Source organism: Lissotriton helveticus, chromosome 11 (genome assembly GCF_964261635.1).
Source record: "Lissotriton helveticus chromosome 11, aLisHel1.1, whole genome shotgun sequence".
NCBI lineage: Eukaryota > Metazoa > Chordata > Amphibia > Caudata > Salamandridae > Lissotriton > Lissotriton helveticus.
Window position 1 is genome coordinate 1,126,835,166 of NC_136072.1, and position 24,537 is coordinate 1,126,859,702.

General features: G+C 50.6%; 1 protein-coding gene across 1 annotated transcript in view; it reads right to left on the reverse strand.

The window, feature by feature from the left end:
• Nucleotides 1-20,003, reverse strand: part of LOC144791577 (somatomedin-B and thrombospondin type-1 domain-containing protein-like) — a 282,311-nt gene extending 262,308 nt beyond the window's left edge. The window contains exon 1 of the mRNA XM_078666298.1: nucleotides 19,563-20,003. Within this exon, the coding sequence (XP_078522424.1) occupies nucleotides 19,563-19,803 (241 nt within the window). The 5' untranslated portion in view covers nucleotides 19,804-20,003. The remainder of the gene's footprint in view (nucleotides 1-19,562) is intronic.
• Nucleotides 20,004-24,537: the final 4,534 nt, after the last annotated feature.

A 24,537-nucleotide genomic window follows, 5' to 3' on the forward strand; every position in this document is an offset into this window, starting at 1 on the left:
TTACTTGGGGAAGGAATACTTCAATGCAGCGGTACCTGGGGAAAGATTACTTCAATGCAGCGGTCCCTCTGGAAGGAAAACTTCAATGCAGCGGTACCTCTGGAAGGAATACTTCAATGCAGTGGTACCTGGGAAAGGAATACTTCAATGCAGTGGTACCTGGGGAAGGAATACTTCAATGCAGCTGTACCTCTGGAAGGAATACTTCAATACAGCGGTACCTGGGAAAGGAATACTTCAATGCAGCAGTACCTCTGGAAGGAATACTTCAATGCCTCGGTACGTCTGGAAGAAATACTTCAATGCAGCGGTACCTGGGAAAGGAATACTTCAATGCAGCGGTACCTCTGGAAGAAATACTTCAATGCAGCGGTACCTGGGAAAGGAATACTTCAAACCAGCGGTACCCGGGGAAGGAATACTTCAATGCACCGGTATCTGGGGAAGGAATACTTCAATGCAGCGTTACTTGGGGAAGGAATACTTCAATGCAGTGGTACCTCTGGAAGGAATACTTCAATGCAGCGGTACGTCTGGAAGAAATACTTCAATGCAGCGGTACCTGGGAAAGGAATACTTCAATGCAGCGGTACCCGGGGAAGGAATACTTCAATGCAGCAGTATCTAGGGAAGGAATACTTCATTGCAGCGGTACCTCTGGAAGGAATACTTCAATGCAGCGGTACCCGGGGAAGGAATACTTCAATGCAGCGGTACCTCTGGAAGGAATACTTCAATGCAGCAGGACCTCGGGAAGGAATACTTCAATGCAGCAGAACCTCTGGAAGGAATACTCCAATGCAGCGGTACCTGGGGAAGGAATACTTCAATGCAGCTGTACTTCTGGAAGGAATACTTCAATGCAGCGGTACCTCTGGAAGGAATACTTCAATGCAGCGGTACCTCTGGAAGAAATACTTAAATGCAGCGGTACCTGGGAAAGGAATACTTCAATGCAGCGGTACCTCTGGAAGGAATACTTCAATGCCTCGGTACGTCTGGAAGAAATACTTCACTGCAGCGGTACCTGGGAAAGGAATACTTCAATGCAGCGGTACCTCTGGAAGAAATACTTCAATGCAGCGGTACCTGGGAAAGGAATACTTCAAAGCAGCGGTACCCGGGGAAGGAATACTTCAATGCAGCGGTACCTGGGGAAGGAATACTTCAATGCAGTAGTACCTGGGGAAGGAATACTTAATGCAGCGGTACCTCTGGAAGGAATACTTCAATGCAGCGGTACCCGGGGAAGGAATACTTCAATGCAGCGGTACCTCTGGAAGGAATACTTCAATGCAGGGGTACCTCTGGAAGGAATACTTCAATGCAGCGGTACCCGGGGAAGGAATACTTCAATGCAGCGGTACCTGGGGAAGGAATACTTCAATGCAGCGGTACTTGGGGAAGGAATACTTCAATGCAGCGATACCTGGGGAAGATTACTTCAATGCAGCGGTACCTGGGGAAAGAATACTTCAATGCTACGGTACCCGGGGAAGGAATACTTCAATGCAGCGGTACCAGGGGAAGAAATGCTTCAATGCAGCGGTACCCGGGGAAGGAATACAGCATTTGACCAGCTTGACACCCCTGGTATCTCAGGGCCTGGAATTACTGAGGCAGTAAATTCTGCACCTGATAATTGTGGCTCAATATTTGGGCTTGTATTTCACCCTGAAAGCAGGGCACAAGTCCTTAAAAAAGAAGTGGGGGGATGCTGACGTCATGACAGCAAGTGACATCACGAAAGGTGGCTTGCACCATCAGACTCATTGCCTCCCCTCGCTCACCCCTTAGATGCGATTGCATCAGGGAAGCCAGCGCGTGAGCAGAGTTATGAATGAGCTCCGATGTTGCCCCAGAGAGGCCAAAGAGTGAATGTGTGGCTTCATTTGCTCCAGTTATCGAGCCCCAAGTAAAATAAGTGGGGGGGGGGGGGCGCCGTCCACCGCGTGGTACCCCGGCTCGAGCCCTGCCGGAAGGGCAGAACACATATACACTTGGACCTAATATTTCTAGGTTAGCGTGTTATTCCCCATTCTGGTGGATATCATTTATAATTCCTGGATTTAGGTACGAGGGATCCTAGAGGGTAGCAATGAGAGATTCTATCCCTCGGGCGTTCTCGCAGCCCTCTGGTACCATAATCCAGGAAGTCGTAACTTCTTTTTTATACATTTTTTTTTAATGATTTGCTTTTTTTTATTTCAAATGATTTTATTAGAGAATTGTTATATATACAGTACAGTACCGATACATTGAGGGCAATACTGGTAAGCTTCAGGCGCCGTTGGGGTTACAGTAGGCGTATCGTCGAACATGAACGGTCGGGTGTAGAGGTGGTAGGTGGTCAAGATCTTGGCTTATCCTGCCATGGTGTACAATTGTATTACCCTCGAAGCGAGAAAGCGAAAGAGGGAAGAAAGAGAGAAAGAAGTGGTAACTTCTATCTCGACCATCCGTTTTGCATAATCAAGCATTGCTTTTCAAGATGTGCTCAGTTAAACAGCCGCTGCTAACATCTGCTGTAATCTGCACCAACCGAGGTTGAATACTGGCAAGAACAGCTCAAACGTTCATCCTTCCGAGTTCGACAAATTAACTATCATTGAACTGGGTAATATTAACATCAGTTCTCATAGTAACATCAGTTCTCACACTGAAGCATGCGTTCTTAACTTCTCACTGTTCAGTAATGACGTCGAATTTGACTGGTTTCTGTTTGGTAGACTTCATTCTGAAGGGCGTCTCGGAGAGCAGGGGAGTCAGAATCCACCCCAGTGTGGGCTAAACCACCTTAACATTCTCCCAGGGAATGGGGGTGGGGATTATGAATGCACAACACAGCGCTGTCATTGACTATCTAGGACCCTTCCATTGTCAGGGGGACTGACTGCCTGCCCCGCACACCCTCTATACACACACACCCCGCTTCTGAGCGCCTGTCACCATCACTGCCACGGCCAGCATCCAACTCATCCTTTTATCGGCTTGAGTGACAGCTCCCCACCCCGAGGTCACAGGCCTGGAGCCGGATGACAGGCAGCGTCTCCAGCGCTCAGACGGACGCGAAGGCTCACAACAAGCGCCCTGAAGCGCCTCCCAGGACAGTAAGGCCCTCGTTATAAAAGCTGTGGTAATACCGGGCGGTAATGCCACTATAGCAGGGCACAGTGTTTGCACAGGGCAGTAGTCACTCACTCCCCACTCTGAGGTCTCCACGTCAGAATCGGGGTATTCCTCGCGGTTTCCAAGGATACAGGCTTCACACCTTGAAATGTTTCAGTTTTCCCATACAAATCCTGCCAGGTTTTTATGAGGCGACATTTGGGGACTGGAAAAGCTTCGTCTCCGTGCAACACGTGAGCACAACTTGTAATCCGGATACTACAGCAAGCACACGTGTACCCCGACAGAATTACCGCGGCTTTGATAATCGTGGGGAAAGGAAATACAAATAAGCGGGGGCGGGGCATCTAACCTTGGATCTGGGGGCAGTCCATACTAATATTATAAAGAGAGAGCCCAAACCTTTGAGGCAAGTAATCTTAGGAACCACAGCACCAATCACAACACCCAGTACAGCGTTAGAAAGGGCAGGTGCAGCAGAAGGACATTGGCTATACAGATGCCCACCATATACATTAGAAACGTAAAAGAACCTTACCTGCAAAGTAGTCCCTTGTGGGAGTGGGCGGGGCACAGCATTCCGACAAAAAGAAGCGTTCCTTGTGGGCGTGGGTGCGTTGTGCTGGGGGCGTGTCCAATGCGGCATCATTCCGACAAACAGAAGCGTTCCTTCTGGGAGTGGGGAAACACAACATGTGCGTTGTGCTGGGGGTGTGGCCAATGGGCGCGGCAATCGCGCACCAGCAATTGCAGTCCTGCAAAAAGTGGCTGTATGCGTTCAGCTGGGGGCGCGGACACACACGTTACAGGGTCACACACTTCGCATTTTCATTTGCGCTGGGAGCGTGTCAGACGTACTGTGGGCGTGTGCGTTGTGCTGGGGGCGTGTCAGACGTACTGGGGGTGAAAGCCTTTACAATAACACTGGGCGATGCTTTAACAAATTCCCATCCTGGAGCTCACAAGTCCTGCAAAAAGTGGCCGTATGCGTTCACCTGGGGGCGCGTACACACACGTTACAGGGTCACACACTTCGCATTTTCATTTGTTCTGGGGGCGTGTCAGACGTACTGTGCGCGTATGCGTTGTGCTGGGGGCGTCTCAGACGTACTGGGGGCGAAAGCCTTTACAAGAACACTGGGCGGTGCGTTAACAAATTTCCAGTGCGTTCGCCGTTCACGCCATGTGGGTCGTCTAAATGGCAAAATAGCGGGTGGCAAAATACCGGACACACACAGGGTCATACACTTCGCATTTTCATTGGGGCTGGGGCCATGTCAGACTTACTGGGGGCGAATAACGTTACCATAACTAACGGACTACACAGCACCCACAGTGCACGGGCATTGTAACAGAAGGCATCTCACTCATCTTATCTGTTCTGATACTTACCGAATGCTGCATTCTACCTTTTGTCAAACTCTCATTACAGATTTTGAAACGCATTCTATTCCATACCCGGACAACGTCCGGACGGGCTGCTAGTATGTTATAAAGATGATAACGAGTCCTTGAAGTTAATTATATTCCTTTAATAAGCATAACCCGGTTACAGAGAAACTGCGGGCACAGCCGCTGGACAGCTCTATTCACAAACAGTAGTCCTCCAACTACTCAAATTCTAAAACAGAATAACTAATGCAGTTTGATTCATAACATTTACTCCCCCCCCTTATAACAACAAAACGACTAAAAATCTACAAGAACAACAAACAAAAAACATAAATAGGTTTCACTGTACATAAGTAATATAATCCTCTAACTTTTTGGTTTAGTGCAAACACGTTTAGAGCGTGGAGCAATGTAATCACTTTTGTTTCCTGTGACATTGTCTTCCGTGTACAGGGAATCAACATCTGTGCAAGAAGCGGAATGCTCTACTTGATTTTTACTGCAAGAGGGTCTGTCTACATCACTAATGCTCGGGGATGCAACAATGGTACAATCACCATCATCAATCCAATCATCATTTTTTCTAGTGGTCTGAGAACTAACGTTACCTTTAAATAATGTAATTTTATTTGCATTCCACACTTTACCATCACTCAACAGCGCAGAATTACACAAAACTTTGAGTGGGGATGAGTACTTACTTTCACCTTTTGTTACTAATCTTCCTTTTTTCACTTTAACAATATCACCTACCTTAAGTGCAAAACTCCTTCTATTTCTATTGAGTTTCTCTTTCCATTGTGACTGGTAATCTCCTAGGGAGTGCCTTACATCCTCAACATTCCAATTGATTTTTTTAGTGCAACTCAACCAACCCATGTTGTCCTTAGTACGGGGAGAACGACCTCTCATCAATTCAAAAGGTGGAAACCCAGAAGGATCGCATTTTGTAATTCTGTAGGCACAATCGGTCTTTCTTAACTCATCTTCCCAGTCCATGTTGTTACTGTTACCCATTACAATAATCCCCTTAATAACCCTATTAAAGCATTCTACGCTACCACTACCTTCTGGGTGGTAAACGGAGGTAGTTCTGTGTATGATGCCTGAGTCATTTATGAATTTCTTAAACTGTTCTCCTACGAATTGTCCTCCATTATCCGAAATGAGGTCTTTGGGAAGACTTCCCAATTAAAAACGTCTCCTAAAAATGTTAAAACATTTTCAGAATCAGCTCTTTCAACAACCTTATACTCCGGCCATTTAGAAAAATGGTCTACAATCACAATAATATATTTTTGCCTTTCATCAATACTCCTAACTGGCCCCAAAATGTCGATACCAACTCTTTCCCACAGCATATTTGGGACCACAATGGGATGTGGGCTAGTCTTACATGTGATTAAACTTTTATCAGAATTAACACAATCATAACATTCACATACAACTTTCTCTATTTCCCTGTCAATGCCTGGCCACCAATATTCATGTTTAATTCTACTTTTTGTTTTTACAATTCCTAAATGCCCTTCGTGACACAGGTTGATGACTTCCTCGGACAGCTGAAGGGGGAACCAGTTTACCACCCCTGAGTAATAACCCATTTTCAAGAGATAATTCATGTCTTACTTCCCAAAACGGCGTTAAACAATTGTATAAACTACATTTTTCTGGCCACCCTTTTTTAACAAATTGACAAACATCCTGAATCACTTTGTCAGAACTAATATTTTCTATCCACTCCTTGTGAGTTATACACTTGAATTCGTTGTCAAAAATACTGCCCACAAACCCTTCATCCCAATCATTTTCACCCTTATTAACTGCAGGAAGGGGGCTCCTACTTAGAAAATCTGCGATTCTATTTTGCATACCGGGTACATAAACTACTTCATACACGAAGTCTAGGAGTTGTGCTGAAAAACGTGAGATTCTGGGTGAAACATTATCAAGACCAGAAGATGTAAGGACCTTAGTTAAAGGCTTATGATCAGTGCGTAGTGTAACGCATGTTCCCCAAATGAACTGTTTAAAGTGTTTGAGACCCCATAAACAACCTAGAACCTCTCTTTCTATCACAGAGTAGTTTTCTTCAGTAATAGTCAAAGCCCTCGAAGCGAAAGCCGCCACACATTCTGAACCGTCCCTCTCTAGTTGAGAAAGAACAGCTCCAAGTCCCTTACCACTTGCATCCGTCGTGATGAAGCTCTTCAGCTTGGGGTCGAATCCTCTTAGTGCTGGTGCATGACAAATATCCTTTTTATGCCTTCTATACACATTTGACATTCATTCGACCAATCAAAACTATACCCATCTTTAATAACTGCCTTATACAGTACATCTTTTCAGCAAAAGTATTTACAAATTTAGAGTAGTACTCAGCGAGCCCCAGGAAGGATCTAACATCATCCTTATTTTTTGGAGTGGGAGCTTTGAGAATAGCGTCCACCAACTCTGATTTAGGGCTAATACCATATCCACTAATTTCATGGCCCAGATATGTTACACTTCTTTTTGCCATTCTGCATTTAGATTTTTCAGCAGTAAGACCTCTATTATCCAGTACCTGCAAAACTTTTGTTAAAAGATTATCATGCTCAGCTTTGTTTTTGCCCATACCAAGAATGTCATCTTGAAAAAATAATACATTTTTGATTTCCTTAAAGATAGTAAACATAATGCCCTGAAACATTGCAGCGGCAGACGCTAATCCGAATGGTTAACATCAAGTTGCCGATCGCGAGCGTGGAAAATAAACCACCCGGCGAGATTCTCAACGTGGGGAGGTCAGGTTTCTCATTGCAAGAGGTTGCGTATGGTCGCGACCGCTTGCGATGAGAAACTGCCAGTCCACATTGAGATAGCTGCCGCTCGAGTAAAAATCTACTAGAGCGGCAGAAAACAACTGCTTGCGCTGTACAAGATGCCGTTTGCAATGATTGCACAGTGCGGACAAGCATCCGGCACTGTGCAATGTTTGCGAGCAGCATTTCCCTATGCTACGCGTAGTTCACGTAGTGAAAAGTGCACTTCGCATAGCTATGCGTAGTGCTACTACGTGAACTACACCCAGGGTTACTCGTGGTAGAACTCCGCTCTGGTAAAAAGAACAATTGATGGACAGAATGCAGAACAATGTCATATATGCACCCCAGTACAGAGATCTGGGCCTAAATCCATTGTTTTTTAGCTCACCATGCCATTCCAGTTTGGACCCCGCCATATGCAAATCAGTCTTGACCCTGCGCCCAATGGGAACAGTCCAGCCTGAACTGCCAGGCCAGGTCCTCCCTGGACTGAAAAGAAGCATCCTAGGACCGGTTGCGTAGCACCGCTCTAGTAGGGTAACTCAATAAAGCAACCTTCGATAGAGTGATTCATGCTAGAGCTTCCCTCCAGTACAGAAATTCATAAAGCAACCCTCGATAAACTGATTAATGCTAGAACTCATCTCCAGTACAGTAACTCAAAGAAGCAACCCCTGAGAGAGGACTTCATGCTAGAATGTATTTGAGCTTTTAAAGCGCACTGCTACCCGTCCGTAGGTTTCCTGGCGCTGTATAACTCTGGGGAACCCGTCCTGGCTTTCCCTGTGGGATGGTCTCTGCTGGGAGTCCCCAAGGTGGAGCCAGGCATCCCCGGAATTGATGGGGCCGTTGCCCCATCCCCAGAATGTCGCTCCATCCTGTGTCCATCAGAACAGTAAGTCACAAAGGAATCCTCAATAGACCAATTCATGATAAAGCAGCTTTCAGTACAGTAACTCAAAAGAAACCTTCAATAGACCGAGTCATGCTAAAATGTCCCTTCATTGAGCAGCCATAGAACAGTAACTCAGTAAATCAACCTTAAATAGACGGATGGCTCTGGCACAAGCCTGGTGGATTCCCCTTTGTTGTATTACAAGTGCCACAGGATATAATGCACTTGTCATAAGGGAATGTGTGACATTACAATCCAAACATTTACAACGCATACCTTTACAACACAGTTTTTACATCGCAACATCCATTACAATGCATGATTTTACATCGCATGCCTTCACCCTGCATTTTTAGAAACTACATTTACAACGCCTTCCATTACAACACATACCATTACAACGCATATTACTTTTAGGGCAACAGTAGGGGAAGTGTTGGATAGTGTAGGGGTAGAAATTACTATTCCCACTCCAGTGAGTGCAACAGAAGGTTAAGTGTTGGATAGCGTAGGGTTAGAAATTACTATTCCCATTCCAGTGATTGCAGCAATAGAGTAAGTGTTGGATTGTATCGGGGTAAAAATTACTATTCCCCATTACTTACCATATATTGCTTTGTAGTGACATGCATTGTAGTGACATGCATTCATTGTAGTGACATGTGATGTAATGACCGCATTGTAATTGCATGCGATGCAAAGGATGTTGCATTGTAATGACTGTGTTGTAAAGGTTGTGCGTTGTAATGACTGCGTTGTAAAGGGTGTCTCCCGTCATAAGGCATCGTTCTCCCAGTAGATCCAATCCACCCCATGTCCGTGCCCCAAGCTTCCTTCCTCTCACAATTGTACTATAGAATATAGGAGGGAGAGCTCACCATAATTAGACTCGTATTCAGACCAGAGGTACCAGACTTGTAAGACCACAACCCTTTCACACTGTAAGACTGCATATTAAAATAGGAGAATGACACCACTGCTTGGTAATATGTACAGTGGAAGGAACAGCAGCAGCCTTGCAAATGTGTGCATGAGAGAGAGAGAGAGGGGGGGCAGGAGGGGAGGAGAGAGAATGATAGAGGGAGAGAGAGAGAGAGAAAGGGGAAGAGAGAGAGACAGAGAGAGAGAGAGACAGAGAGAGAGGGGAAGAGAGAGAGAGAGAGAGAGAGAGAGAGAGAGGAAGAGAGAGAGAGGAAGAGAGAGAGAGACAGAGAGAGATAGAAAGAGGAAGAGGAAGAGAGAGAGAGAGAGAGGAAGAGAGAGAGGGGGAGAGGAAGAGAGAGAGGAAGAGAGAGAGGGGAAGAGAGAGAGAGAGAGGGAGAGGAAGAGAGAGAGGGGGAGAGGAAGAGAGAGAGAGGAAGAGAGAGAGGGGAAGAGAGAGAGAGAGGGAGAGGAAGAGAGAGAGGAAGAGAGAGAGAGGAAGAGAGATAGAGAGGGGGGAGGAGAGAGAGAGGGGGGAAGAGAGAGAGAGAGAGGTAGAGAGAGAGAGGGGGAGGAGAGAGAGGGGGGAAGAGAGAGAGGTAGAGAGAGGGGGAGGAGGAGGAGAGAGATAGGAAGAGATAGAGAGAGAGAGAGAGAGAGGAAGAGAGAGAGAGGGGGAGGAGGAGAGAGAGAGAGAGGGGGAGGAGAGAGAGAGAGGTAGAGAGAGGATGGGAGGAGGAGGAGATAGAGAGAGAGAGAGGAAGAGAGAGAGAGAGGTAGAGAGATAGAGAGGGAGAGAGAGGGAGAGAGGGGAGGAGGGAAGAGAGAGGAAGAGAGAGAGAGGGGAAGAGAGAGAGGGGGAAGAGAGAGAGAGGGAGAGAGAGAGGAAGAGAGCGAGAGAAGAGAGAGGATGAGAGAGAGAGAGAGGTAGAGAGAGGGGGAGGAGAGAGAGAAAGAGAGGGGGGGAGGAGGAGAGAGAGAGAGAGAGATAGAGAGAGAGCGAAAGAGAGGGGAAGAGAGAGAGAGAGGGGAAAAGACAGAGAGAGAGACATGTTTGTGCCCTCCCCCAACCTCTAACCTGCACGACAGAGGTGGGCGTGTTGACCTGGGGTGTGGTTCCTCCAGTGATACTTTCAAATGTGGGTTCTTCTGCCGTAACCCCTGTGGGCAGCTTTCTGTATGTCTTGGCACCGGAATAGAAAAATGTTAAGGATACCTACTGTTTACTAGTCCCACTTTTTTAACTACAAGAACAGCAAGGCAGCTAATGACCAGTACACCATACAACCAGTGAGTCTGACTACTTCTAACCATCTACTCTTTCGAAAACACATTAAAACCTGGTCATGCGCTATATAAACAACTATAACATAACATAACATAACATATAAATAAACTTGCAGCCTACCTCCATAGGTTGACTACCAAACATCTCAACATTAGAACAATTTGTATCATATGAGAGACAACAGTCTAATCCCTTAAGCCTTTTAACAAAGTTCAGAAAGCTGTTTCAATCATATTCTTTTAAACAAATTCTTTATTCATCATTTCTTTATACAGGAACAGCCAAAAGAGCAGCCAACGCGTTTCGCTCACAATCGAGCTTCATCAGGGCATAAATCCCACTAAGTCTCAAAACATGTTCTCCAAAACTAAAGTGCAACTGGCGATGAATTCTCGTAAATGACTGGAGCAACAACCATCCAATTATAGCGCTTGTAGTGTGCAAAGCCCGTGCTAGACAAAGCAAAGGATGGTCGCAACACACAAAGTGTGTTGTACGGGCAATGTGTTCCTGCAGCTAGATTCTCAGGTGCATAAATCCAGTGCCTTGTTTGGCAAAAAGTAACTCAACTTCACTTACAAATCTGCCAAGTTTTACGCGTCTGGTGTGACACAGACAATTTAATTCTGTGTAAAGGATAGCAAGGACAGGGCGAGGTGGGCAGAGGCAGTAAATGAACACAGAGAATCAGAGGAACAGGAAGAAAGGCAAAGGTGTAAAGTGAAATGGACAGAGAGACACAGAGAGAAGTGAGGAACAAGAAGAAAGACATGGGTAGAGAAAGATGGGCCGGGTGGGGACGATGGAGGGGGAAAGGTATGTAAATGGGAGCAAAACGGAGAAGAAGAAAGGAAAACATGTGGGGTGCAGATTCACAAAGAAAGTTCATACATTTACATCCACCGACCTACTACTAGACCCCAGTCATTATATGACAAACAGTTACTGTAGAACATCTGGTAAACGTGCCCATTGCAGCTTTCCACTCCTACCACTGGGAACGCCATGTAACTATTATCTGCTCTGGCCCCTCTGCACAGCCATAAGAAGGATAAACATCTGCTTTGAAGCCTGATATGAAAATACATTTTTTTCTATGGGAAAATGCTTTTTTTACATTGGCAAATAAATTCCTTCTAAAACACCCCACAAAACTTGGGGGTGTTCCATCCCCCTTCTCACCATAAAAGGAAACTTACTTCAGCTCTTTTCTGAAGTAAATCCCTAACGATTTCCTTGGTGGGGGGATTGGAGCGGATTATTTGAGGCGTCACAAACTCTCAAAACAAACCACACCTTGGCGCGCCCACCCCTTACATACATGTACGACACTATGACACACACATGTGTACAGGGGCGGCCTTAGGCATGTGCAAGCTGTGCCGCCACGCCAATATATATCCTTAATATAATAATCCTCTGAGGGTGGATACATATTTGCGTGGCGGCCCCTGGCAGGGATTTGGTGGCCTCTGGTTCTGTTCCACTTCCAAACACCCTGACCCCCACCCCTTCGGGGCCCACCCGGACCTCCTCTTCCGGGGCCCCCTACCTACGCTCCCTGTCCCTGTCCAGGGCCGCCATGAGCCTACAGCCTCCCCTGATGTGTAGAAGTAAAGACAATTACTCCTGCCAGGTATCCTTTGTGCGCTCCTGGCAGGTGTAAATGGGGCAAGACGTGAAATGGAGAAGGGGGTCCCAGAGGTGGAAGATAGATTAAGGAGATTGGGCAGAGCGGGGGAAAGAGAGGGAGAGAGAGAGAAAGAGGGAGAGAGAGAGAGAGAAAGAGAGAGTAAGAGAGAGAAAGAGGGAGAGAGAGAGAGCGAGAGAGAAAGAGAGAGAAAGAGGGAGTGAGAATGAGAGAGAGAGCAAGAGAGAGAGAAAGTGGGAGAAAGTGGGAGAGAGAGCGAGAGAAAAAGAGAGAGTGAGAAGGAGAGAGAGAGCGAGAGAGAGAGAAAGTGTGAGAAAGAGGGAGAGAGGGAGAGAGAAAGAGGGAGTGAGAAGGAGAGAGAGAGTGAGAGAGAGAGAAAGAGGGAGAGAGCGAGAGAGAAAGAGAAAGAGAGAGAAAGAGGGATAGAGAGAGAGGGAGAAAGAGAGAAAGAAGGAGAGAGCGAAAGAGAGAGAAAGAGGGAGAGAGAGAGGAGAGAGAGCGGATGAGAAAGAGAGAGAGAGAGAGAGAGAGAGAGAGAGAGAGAGGGAGAAAGAGGGATAGAGAGAGAGGGAGAAAGAGAGAAAGAAGGAGAGAGCGAAAGAGAGATTGGAACACTCCCTTGCCTTCAGCGGGAGCTTTTAGACCCATTTTGTTTTAATTTTTGCATTTACTTTGTCAGCGCCTATCTGCGCTTTTATCCCCACGCTGCCTACCTTGCCTTGGGGCTCTGTCCTTCACTTCGCCGCCTGCGCAGCCGAGCTGGTCGCTGCTGAGGCCGCTTAGTCCCTCGCCTGCCGCCTCCAGCGGACGCTCCCCCCGGCCACGCCCACTCCTGACCACGCCCCCTTGGGCCGGTACTTAGGGGCTGATTGAGAGCTCTTCCCTCATTGGAACACTCCCTTGCCTTCAGCGGGAGCTTTTAGACCCATTTTGTTTTAATTTTTGCATTTACTTTGTCAGCGCCTATCTGCGCTTTTATCCCCACGCTGCCTACCTTGCCTTGGGGCTCTGTCCTTCACTTCGCCGCCTGCGCAGCCGAGCTGGTCGCTGCTGAGGCCGCTTAGTCCCTCGCCTGCCGCCTCCAGCGGACGCTCCCCCCGGCCACGCCCACTCCTGACCACGCCCCCTTGGGCCGGTACTTAGGGGCTGATTGAGAGCTCTTCCCTCATTGGAACACTCCCTTGCCTTCAGCGGGAGCTTTTAGACCCATTTTGTTTTAATTTTTGCATTTACTTTGTCAGCGCCTATCTGCGCTTTTATCCCCACGCTGCCTACCTTGCCTTGGGGCTCTGTCCTTCACTTCGCCGCCTGCGCAGCCGAGCTGGTCGCTGCTGAGGCCGCTTAGTCCCTCGCCTGCCGCCTCCAGCGGACGCTCCCCCCGGCCACGCCCACTCCTGACCACGCCCCCTTGGGCCGGTACTTAGGGGCTGATTGAGAGCTCTTCCCTCATTGGAACACTCCCTTGCCTTCAGCGGGAGCTTTTAGACCCATTTTGTTTTAATTTTTGCATTTACTTTGTCAGCGCCTATCTGCGCTTCTATCCCCACGCTGCCTACCTTGCCTTGGGGCTCTGTCCTTCACTTCGCCGCCTGCGCAGCCGAGCTGGTCGCTGCTGAGGCCGCTTAGTCCCTCGCCTGCCGCCTCCAGCGGACGCTCCCCCCGGCCACGCCCACTCCTGACCACGCCCCCTTGGGCCGGTACTTAGGGGCTGATTGAGAGCTCTTCCCTCATTGGAACACTCCCTTGCCTTCAGCGGGAGCTTTTAGACCCATTTTGTTTTAATTTTTGCATTTACTTTGTCAGCGCCTATCTGCGCTTCTATCCCCACGCTGCCTACCTTGCCTTGGGGCTCTGTCCTTCACTTCGCCGCCTGCGCAGCCGAGCTGGTCGCTGCTGAGGCCGCTTAGTCCCTCGCCTGCCGCCTCCAGCGGACGCTCCCCCCGGCCACGCCCACTCCTGACCACGCCCCCTTGCCGCACTATTTACCATGTGCTTTTACCGTTCGCGCAGCGGACGGGCGCAGCGGGCGCGCCGTTTGCGCGCCGAAGGCGCGCCTAAGGCAAGCCCGTCTGCGCCCGTCCGCGACCGACCGGGACCAGGGGCCATAGACCCTGCTCCTCGCCTGGCGTACTCTTCGGCCCAACTCTTATCCTCGTCTGCCTCAACCCCTCTATCACCTTCTGTAGCTCTCCACTTATCCTCGCTTGGTATTAATGCCCCTTCCCCTCCTGGCGCTGCCTTACCTTTCCCTTCTTCTCCTCTCTCCTCTCTCCCCCTTCCCCTTTGTGTGTCCCCCGGTTCGCTTCACGCCTCTGCCATTCTCTTGAACACACGTTCGGCTGTAAAAAATCAAACTGCTCTCTTTAATCTACTGGACACGGACCCCCCGGATTTCCTCTTTCTCACTGAAACCTGGTTTTCCTCCCACTCTCTTCCGGATCTTCTCGCTATTCTCCCGGCAACCCATTACGCCCTCCGTGCTGACCGCCCAGATGGTAGATCTGGCGGTGGCGTGGCGCTTATAGTTCACCGATCCTTGCAGTTCCAGCTCCTTTCGCATCCTGGCATTACCAATGTTGACTTTCTGGTGGCCCGTTCTCTCAACCTTCCGGTTCCCCTCACGGTGATTCTCCTGTACCGTCCCCCTCAGTATATGTCTTCTTTTGTGTCCTCTCTGCAGGATCTCTTGGCCACCCTGGCTGTAGATAATTCCTCTCTAATTCTACTCGGGGATTTTAATTTTTGGCCGGGCGATCCGCAGGAGGGCCCCCTCTCGAAAGACTTTTCCGCTACTCTCCGCTGCCTCAACTTTTCATCTCACGTCTTGACCCCCACTCATACTCACGGTCACATTCTTGACCAGATCTGGTCTCTCCGCTGCAAACCCCTGGTGTCCTCTATTTCTCCTTGTGGCTGGTCGGATCATTTTCTGATCTCCTTCTCCATCCCCCTGGGTCAGCCCGAGAAAGCTACCCTGCCCAAGAACATCTGGGCTCGGTGCTGGAAGAATGTTGATCTTAACGACCTTTCCTCTTCTCTTTCTCTATCGGCTCCCGGCCTGTCTGATCTCCCTGTGGAACACCAGGCGGATGCTATTCGCACTTGGCTCTCCTCGGCTTGTGATCAGGCCGCCCCTCTCAAAAAGATTAGATTGGCCCGCCATCACGATGCCCACAGGTGGTTCTCCAACGACCTCAGATCCCTGAAGCTTGAGCTCAGACGGTCGGAACGTCGCTGGCGTCGTACCTATTGTCCCACTCTCCGCCTGAAGTATAGGGCTCTTCTTAATAACTATAAATCGGCCATTCTAGCGGCCAAATCTAAATACTTCTCGGACCGCGTTGCCCTTTCGGCTAACAAAACTCGCGAGATCTTTTCTCTGGTCCGTAGCCTTGCCACCTCTGACCGTACTGGACTTTCCCCTGCTCCTTCGCAATCTCTTTGTCTTTCGTTGAACACCTTTTTTATTAATAAAATAATCACCATTAAGGCCAACATCCCGACTGTGCCTCACCCTGACCTCCCGGCCCACTCCCCTTCCTCTTCCTCTGTTTTTGATCACTTCGCACCCATCTCACCCGAGCTTTTCCTTGACCTCCTCGTCAAGGTCAAGTCCGGCTCCCCGGCGGATTGCGCACCTGCTCGCATCCTCAGAACTCTATTTACCAGTTGTCCCACCCCTCCCCTTTCCTTCCTTAATTCCTGCTTGGCTCTGGGTTCTGTCCCTTCCTTCTTTAAGTCTGCCATTGTGCTTCCCATTTTGAAGAAAGCCGGCCTGGACCCCTCTCTTCCATCTAATTTTAGGCCAATCTCCCTCCTTCCCTATCTTGGGAAGATTCTCGAGAGCCACGTAACATCCTGTCTCTCATCCTACATCGAGGAGAATAGCATCTTGGCCTCCCACCAGGCTGGCTTTCGACCGGGCCACTCCACTGAGGGCGTGGTCCTCGCGGTCCTTGACGAACTGAAGGGCAGGGCCGATGGTAATCTCCCTCAGGCCTTGGTCCTTTTGGACTTGTCCGCTGCGTTTGACACGGTCGACCATGCTATTCTTCTTGACCGTGTCAGCGCAGCGGGCATCCAGGGCGTTGCCCTCTCCTGGATCGCCTCTTTTTTGCAGGGACGCTCACAGGCAGTCCACCTTTCCACTTTCTCTGCCCCCCCCCTCCCCGTCACGTGTGGGGTACCCCAGGGCTCTTCCCTCTCTCCCCTTCTTTTCAACCTCTATATCCGCCCCCTTATTTCTTCGCTTCTAGAGCTGGGGGTCTCGGTGTATAACTACGCTGACGACCTCCAGCTCGTCTTCGATCTGTCTTCCCCCACTCACTCTCTTCCCAAGCTCAGGTCGACTCTTGTCTTTATTTCCCAGTGGATGAGCCTCAATCATTTGAAGCTCAACCCTGATAAGACAGAGCTCGTCCTCACTGGTGGCCCCTCTAATCCCTGGTCCTCTGCTCATTGGCCCCTTTCCTTTGGTCCTCCTCCTTCCCCGGTTTCCTCTGTTCGGACTCTGGGCATCAAGGTCAGCAATGATCTTTCGATGCATGCGCATATTAGTTCTGTTGTATCCTCTTGTTTTCTTTCCCTTCGTCTTATCCGCAAGATCTCCCGGTTTTTTTCTGTTGATGCACTCAAAGTTATCATCACTGCCCTCATTACATCCCGCCTGGATTATGGCAATGGCCTGTTTGTAGGCATCCCTGCCTACGAGACTCGTCGTCTCCAGGCCATCCAGAACCAGGCGGCCCGTCTTGTCCTTCGTCTTCCCAAGTTCTCCCATATCACTCCCGCCCTTAAAACCCTTCACTGGCTCCCTGTTCAGTACAGGTCCCAGTTTAAACTTGCTTGCCTGGCCTTTCGGGCGCAAGCCCGTTCCGCTCCTTTCTTCATCAACTCCCTCATCTCCTCTCATGCCCCTTCCCGTTCCCTCCGTTCCTCTTCCCTCTCTCTCCTTCACGTTCCCCGCTTCCGAAAGTCTCGCACAGGGGGCACCCGCTTCTCTGTGCGCGCGCCGCAGATCTGGAACTCCCTCCCCCTCTCTATCCGTTCCATCCCCATCTTTTCTCACTTTCGGAAAGCCCTCAAAACTTTTCTCTTCCTTCAGGCTTTCCCGGACTAATTCCTCCTCCTATCTGTTAGGCAGATGTTGATGTGTTCCCCAGCGCCAGGAAGCCGCTTGGCCACAGAGCGCTCTATAAATCCCTTTTTCATTTCATTCATTTCATTTCATTTCATTTCATTTCATTTCATTTCATTTCAGAGAAAGAGGGAGAGAGAGAGGAGAGAGAGCGGATGAGAAAGAGAGAGACAGAGAAAGAGAGAGAGAGAAAGAGAGAGTGAGAGCGAGAGAGAAAGAGAGAAAGAGAGAGAGGAAGAAAGAGAGATGGATATGAACAAAGGCATGGAGGTTGTGAATGAAATGGAGAACTATAGAAGAGGACAGGGAGAGAGAGACAGGCAGAGTGAGAGAAAGAGATAGAGTGAGAGGGGGGTAAATAAGGAGAGAAATATAATGAGAGGGCTGAGAAGAAAATGTCGGAAAAGAAGAATCCACAGAGGGGTTTAGAGGTGGGGCGCGGCGCGGGCTGGGAAAAGATGAAGAGCTCGGGGAGAGTTGATGTCCGGGGGGCGGTGAGCGACCGAGAAAGCCAAGGACTTCCTGATAGGTAGATGGGCAGGCGGCGCGCGGACAGGAAGATGGACAGACCTTAAAGGGGCAGGAAGCAGAACAGGCAGTAAGTGTAAAGGACGGGGGACGGAGAATAAGTGGACAGGTTGTAAGTGGACTCCAAGACAGTGAGCAGACGGGAGGGTGGACAGGTCACACATGGACAGGGAGAGGGAAGAACTGAGAGGGGACAGGGAGCTGGACAGGCAGGATGTGGAAGGGATGTTGAACAGACAGTAAATGGACAGGCCATAAGTAGACACGACGATGGACAGTGAGCGGATAGGAAGATGGACAGACAATAAATTGACATGCAGACGGAGGGTAGACCTACCGAGACAGGCCAGTCACGCGTGGGCAGTGTGGTGTGCGCTAGCTTGAGTTGACAGGGAGACGGGGAGTCACGCGTGGACAGGGAGACGGGGAGTCACGCGTGGACAGTGTGGTGTGCGCTAGCTTGAGTTGACAGGGAGACGGGGAGTCACGCGTGGACAGTGTGGTGTGCGCTAGCTTGAGTTGACAGGGAGACGGGGAGTCACGCGTGGACAGTGTGGTGTGCGCTAGCTTGAGTTGACAGGGAGACGGGGAGTCACGCGTGGACAGTGTGGTGTGCGGTAACGCCAGTGGACAGGGAGACGGGCAGTCACACGTGGGCAGTGTGATGTGCGGTAACGTCAGTGGACAGGGAGACGGGCAGTCACACGTGGGCAGTGTGATGTGAGATAACGTCAGTGGACAGGGAGACGGGCAGTCACACGTGGGCAGTGTGGTGTGCGGTAGAGTGGGTGGACAGAGAGACGGGCAGTCACACGTGGACAGTGTGATGTGCGGTAGAATGAGTGGACAGGGACTCGGGCAGTCACACGTGGGCAGTGTGATGTGCGGTAGCGTGAGTGGACAGGGAGACGGGCAGTCACACGTGGGCAGTGTGGTGTGCGGTAGAGTGGGTGGACAGGGAGACGGGCAGTCACACGTGGGCAGTGTGATGTGCGGTAGAGTGAGTGGACAGGGAGACTGGCAGTCACACGTGGGCAGTGTGATGTGCGGTAGAGTAGGTGGACAGGGAGACGGGCAGTCACACGTGGACAGTGTGATGTGCGGTAGAGTGAGTGGACAGGGAGACTGGCAGTCACATGTGGGCAGTGTGGTGTGCGGTAGAGTGGGTGGACAGGGAGACGGGCAGTCACACGTGGACAGTGTGAGGTGCGGTAGAGTGAGTGGACAGGGAGACGGGCAGTCACACGTGGACAGTGTGATGTGCGGTAGAGTGAGTGGACAGGGAGACTGGCAGTCACACGTGGGCAGTGTGATGTGCGGTAGAGTAGGTGGACAGGGAGACGGGCAGTCACACGTGGACAGTGTGAGGTGCGGTAGAGTGAGTGGACAGGGAGACGGGCAGTCACACGTGGACAGTGTGATGTGCGGTAGAGTGAGTGGACAGGGAGACGGGCAGTCACACGTGGACAGTGTGATGTGCGGTAGAGTGAGTGGACAGGGAGACGGGCAGTCACACGTGGACAGTGTGATGTGCGGTAGAGTGAGTGGACAGGGAGACGGGCAGTCACACGTATGCAGGCAGGTGGGCAGCCATCACCTGGGCAGGGAGGCTGCCGGCAGGCAAGCAGTCATCACCTGGGCAGTGAGGCTGCCGGGCAGGTGGGCAGTCACAAGTATGCGGGCTGGCGGGCAGTCATCACCTGGGCACAGAGGCTGCCGGACGGTTGGGCAGTCATCACCTGGGCAGGGAGGCTGCCGGGCAGGCAGTGCGTACAGAGTGGTCCAGGGCCCCCCACCCCCGGCCCCGCGCTCACCTGAAGTCTGGCACACCGCCTCGTAGTCCGGGCAGCAGTCCCCCGTCCTCCGGCAGTACGTGTCGCAGAAACACGGCTTGTGCTGCCCGGTGAAAGGTCGACAGTCATTGTTCCTGCCCGGACAGCACTTGGGGTCCTGGCGGAGGGTGCAGCCCCCGGCCGCCCCTGTCGGGTACCCGGCCGCCCACAGCAGCCCCCCGAAGGAGAGGAGGAAAGATACTGTCCTGGCAGGGCCCAGCATCGTCCGATCCCACGAGCCCGGCTGCTGGAGAGCAGGTGAAACCGGTCCTCTGTGCCAATGCACCCGGAGCCCGCGATGCCACCAAAGCCCTGCGTGCCACCGCTGGTCACCTCCACGTGCCACCGGAGCCCTGTGTGCCACCACTGGTCACCTCCACGTGCCACCGGAGCCCTGCGTGCCACCACTGGTCACCTCCACGTGCCACCACTGGTCACCACCACGTGCCACCGCTGGTCACCTCCACGTGCCACCGGAGCCCTGCGTGCCACCGCAGCCCGCGTGCCTCCACAGTTCACTTCCACGAGCCACCGGAGCCCTGTGTGCCACCGCCGGTCACCTCCACGTGCCACCGGAGCCCTGTGTGCCAGCGCTGTTGGAAGTCCTGTCCACGGCCACTACCCTCCACGTGACACCGCTGGTCACCTCCACGTGCCACTCGATCCCTGCGTCCCACCGCTGGTCACCACCACGTGCCACCGGAGCCCTTGGTCACCTCCACGAGCCCCTGAGCCCTGCGTGCCCCCACTGGTCACCTCCACGTGCCACCGGAGCCCTGTGTGCCACCGCTGTTGGAAGTCCTGTCCACGGCCACTACCCTCCACGTGTCACCACTGGGCACCTTCAAGTGCCACCGGAGCCCTGCGTTCCACCGCTGGTCACCTCCACGTGTCGCCAGAATCCTACGTGCCTCCGTTGTTGGAAGCACTGTCCACGACCACTTCCCTCCACGTGACACCTCTGCGTGCCCCGCTGCTCGGATCTCCTGTGCCAACACAGACCCGGACGCCGTTGCCGTGACACCGCTGGTAACCTCCACCGCCGTTGGACCGCCTGTGCCACAGCCGCTAACCCCCACGTGCCACGGTAGTCTTGCGTGCGACCGCTGCGGGCCCCGAGGATCGGATCCCCTGTGCCAACACAGCCGGACACGCGGTGCCACCGCCACTACCCTCGACTTGCCACCGGAAGCCTGGGCTCAAAGGGGTCACCGCCGCTCGTCTCCTCCGTACCACTGCGCGGTCCGACTTCTAGTGCCGGAAAACAGGACCCGTTTCTGCCACCGCTGATGTCCCCTCAAGCCACCTCTACTGGACACCGTGTGCCACTGCCGGACCTCCCTTCGTCCGCGATGCTGCCTGCTGGGCCCCTAGAGTGCGCGTGGCTCTGCTTGGCACGATGTCCGACGCGGTACCTGCTGCGTTTTTACGCACTTGGATAGCGCTTACTGCCGGTGCGCGCCGATCCTTCTAAGCGCTTGCTGTCGGTGCGCTGCGATCCTCAGCGCTTACCGCCTGCCTACGCCGATGCTTATTCCTGCTTCACCAACATTAACAAGCTCCAAAAATCCGTATGTGCTTAGAAATCATGGGTGCGTAAAACGGACAGCCGCGCCATCCTTCTGATACCAGAAAACACTGCTCAGTAGGGAATCCCCGAGAAGAGAAGCGGGTTGGTGGCGCGCCTGCTGCTGAGATCTGTGTGCGAGGAACCTGCAGGTCAGAAGGTCGATTCACAGAAGCACATACTCAGCTTTTCATCCTCCTGAGGTCGACCACGAGAGTACAGCTTTCGAATGAACAATGAGTGCATATATAAGTTATTTGCGCAAAAGCGCAAAGTGGCTAATTTCCTCCGGTAAAAACAAATGAATTCTGGGTGGCTTCAGGGCAGAGAGAGAAGGAGAGACCCCCGGAGGCCCCACTTGTCCAGCATTCGTAGCCCTGCCGCTGCTTGGATCCGCTCTGTCCTCTCTTGGCTCAAGGGATGGGGGAGGTTCGGCAGGGTGGGTTGTCATCCCGGTGGGAGCTAGATCGGCTCTGCCAGAGCCACAGCGTAGCCTAGCCGCGCCCCCGCCGGAGCTGCCAGGCAGCCGCACCCCACGCAGACAACTGGCTCTTAATAAATGAACAGAAAAATGCCTATAAGAAAAGCCCTCGCACTGCCATCTGCGCGCGAGTTTCGCAATAGCACTGCCTCCCGCAGGACAGACCGACTGGTTAATGCACCTGCTCCACAGATACGGGTGTAAACATCTAGTCATCTGCGTAGATGAACCTAAGAGGCTCAGCGGATTAATGCCCCTGCTGCAAAGATCTCTGTTTAATCCTGCAAACTGCACTGGCACCAATTTTAGTAAGATTTTCAGTGGGATAAGGTGCCTGCTGCGAAGATCTGGACGTAACGTGCACGCCATAGATGCTAATTCTGGTATACACAAAGGGTTAGACCCAATAAAGTCAAGGGACCTGGGTGATTAAGTGTTATATAAGAGAGGGGTCCCAGACAGAGAACTGACAATTACAATTTTAAACAATTATTTCCAAAAAAGACAGAAAATGAATGCAAAAGGATTTATTTCAAATTTGCATTGTTACCATTCATTGGTTGGATTTCATCAGCATCACAATACAAAATTCTTATATAAGTGCCCACATACACAACGGGGAGGGGGGTGAAGTGAGGGAGAGTGCCAAGGTTAAAGACGGAATATGGGAATAGTCAGATTCACTCGTGATAAGTATTAATCACAACTCAAAAACAATAGTTCATGTGATTCCTTGATCCAAGGTCCACGAAAATTATGCTCTTATAGAGTCCACGATAAAATGGGTGTAGACCACCTAACTCGCCATCAGCTGCTTAAGTCTAGCTTGGGGGTAGGAGTTGGTGGAGATATTGGCGTCTACGTTTCGACCCACAAGACGCGTAGGATGTTAGTCCTTACAAACGGGGTCTTCTTCAGGACGGGATGGTTGTGGGTGGGCAACCTCCTATCGTACACAGGAAGATGAACCACATTAGATTCTTGATCCTGATGGGTCACAGAACTTTAGGTTGTATTCCCATTAGTAAATTGGTGCCGTTGGCGAGGGAATAGGCCTGAAAGGAGCGTTTCTCAAAGGGGAGTATAATTCAGCCGCGACGACTTCGGCGTGTGGTTCAACAACCTTAAGTATACATTTCAAATTGTAAGCTGTCTGGGCTATACTGGAAAGGTGGCCTATATAGCTCACGATTAGGGTAGGATCGTGTTCGGCGGCTCACTCGGGTGCCTGCTTCAGTTCATAGGATTATGATTGTTTTATATCTCCTTCTATGTCCTTAACAGAGCCCTGCTAAAAACCGAGACATAATCAAATATAGGCTAACTTTACTGATTGTTGACATACATAGTGATCGTTAATGAACCTGGGAAACCTGAAAGTCTCACCTGGAAGACAAGTCCAAAAATAATAGTAATTGTCGTTTCACGCATGGGCTGCTTTGTCAATGGATCCCCATGTGATATACTTCTTAAATTGATCGCCACCAGTAACGAGGGTATCGGCGGTGACCAACTAACACCGCCGCCGTACGGTTCAAACCGATTCCACTTCCAAACTAAGTCGCACAGTCACTGGCGTACACTCGGTATCGAGGGAAACTTCCTGGTTGGAACGGGGTGGGCGGGGCCTTCTCCAGAGTTCATAGATGCTAATTCTGGCAGAGTGGCCAGGGGGATTAATCGACCTGCTGCTTAGATCTTTCTGCGACCTGCAAGACACAGGTGTGATTTCAATTAAATTGGTTTATCTGGGTAACATATCCCCTTCTAAGAACTACGTTTAACCTGAAAGTCACTACTGTGGACTTCAGGTAGATACCATCTTAGCATACTGCCCCCCTCTTCCAAAGGTCTACGTGTAATTGTATTGTATTGTAATTGCATTTATATAGCTCTTACTACCCCTGACGAGGCGTTGAAGCGCTTTAAAGGATTAGTGTTGAATTAGTATAGTGAAATATGAAAGTAATTTAATATGAAAGTTACTCACAGGCATTAATTTAATAAAATACATCAGTGGGTTAAGACACCTATTGGAGTGTGCTGTGCTCAAATCTCACGTTTGAAATGAATTCTACTAAAATAATTCAGTTGATTAATGCAACGGCAGCAAAGATTTGAGTGGCACATTTCCTTACGATGACACGGTAGCTCAGTGGGTTAGTGCATCTGCTGAAAGTATCTGCATGCAGACTGCAAGACATGGGGCCAGATGTAGGAGGCCATTTACCGACCGGTAAATGGATATTTGGGATGTAGGGGCATCATTTTACAGATTCGGTAAATTTACCGAATCGGTGATTCTGTAAAATACCGAATCGGTATTTTTACCGATTCGGTAAATCCCAGATGTAGGTGGGGCTCTTCTGAGTCCCAAAGGCCTTACAGATTCGGTATTTTACCACCCAATCCAATTGGGTGGTAAAATACCGAATCCAGGTGTGCATGCACATGTGTGCATGCACACCTAGGGCATGTATGTGTGCCATCACATGGCACACATGCCCGTCTTTTGGGTGCTAGAGGGTGTCAAAGTGACACCCCCCGCACCCTTGCTGGAATCGGTATTTACCGAATCGGTAAATACCGATTCGGTAATGCCCATTGATTCCTATGGGCTTCAATGCCCATAGGAATCAATGGGCATTACCGAATCGGTATTTACAGAATCGGTAAATACCGAATCTTAAAGATTCGGTATTTACCGAGTCTGCGTTCCCTACACTCCCCCACCTCCTCTATTTTACCACTTCTTAAATACCGAATCCGTAAAATTCGGTATTTAAGAAGTGGTAAAATAGAATTACCTACATCTGGCCCATAGCCCCTGATTATGATGTCGGTCGGACAGCAACCTACGCCCTGTTGGTTGCGGTCCAACCGACATCTAATAATGCAGTCTGACCGAG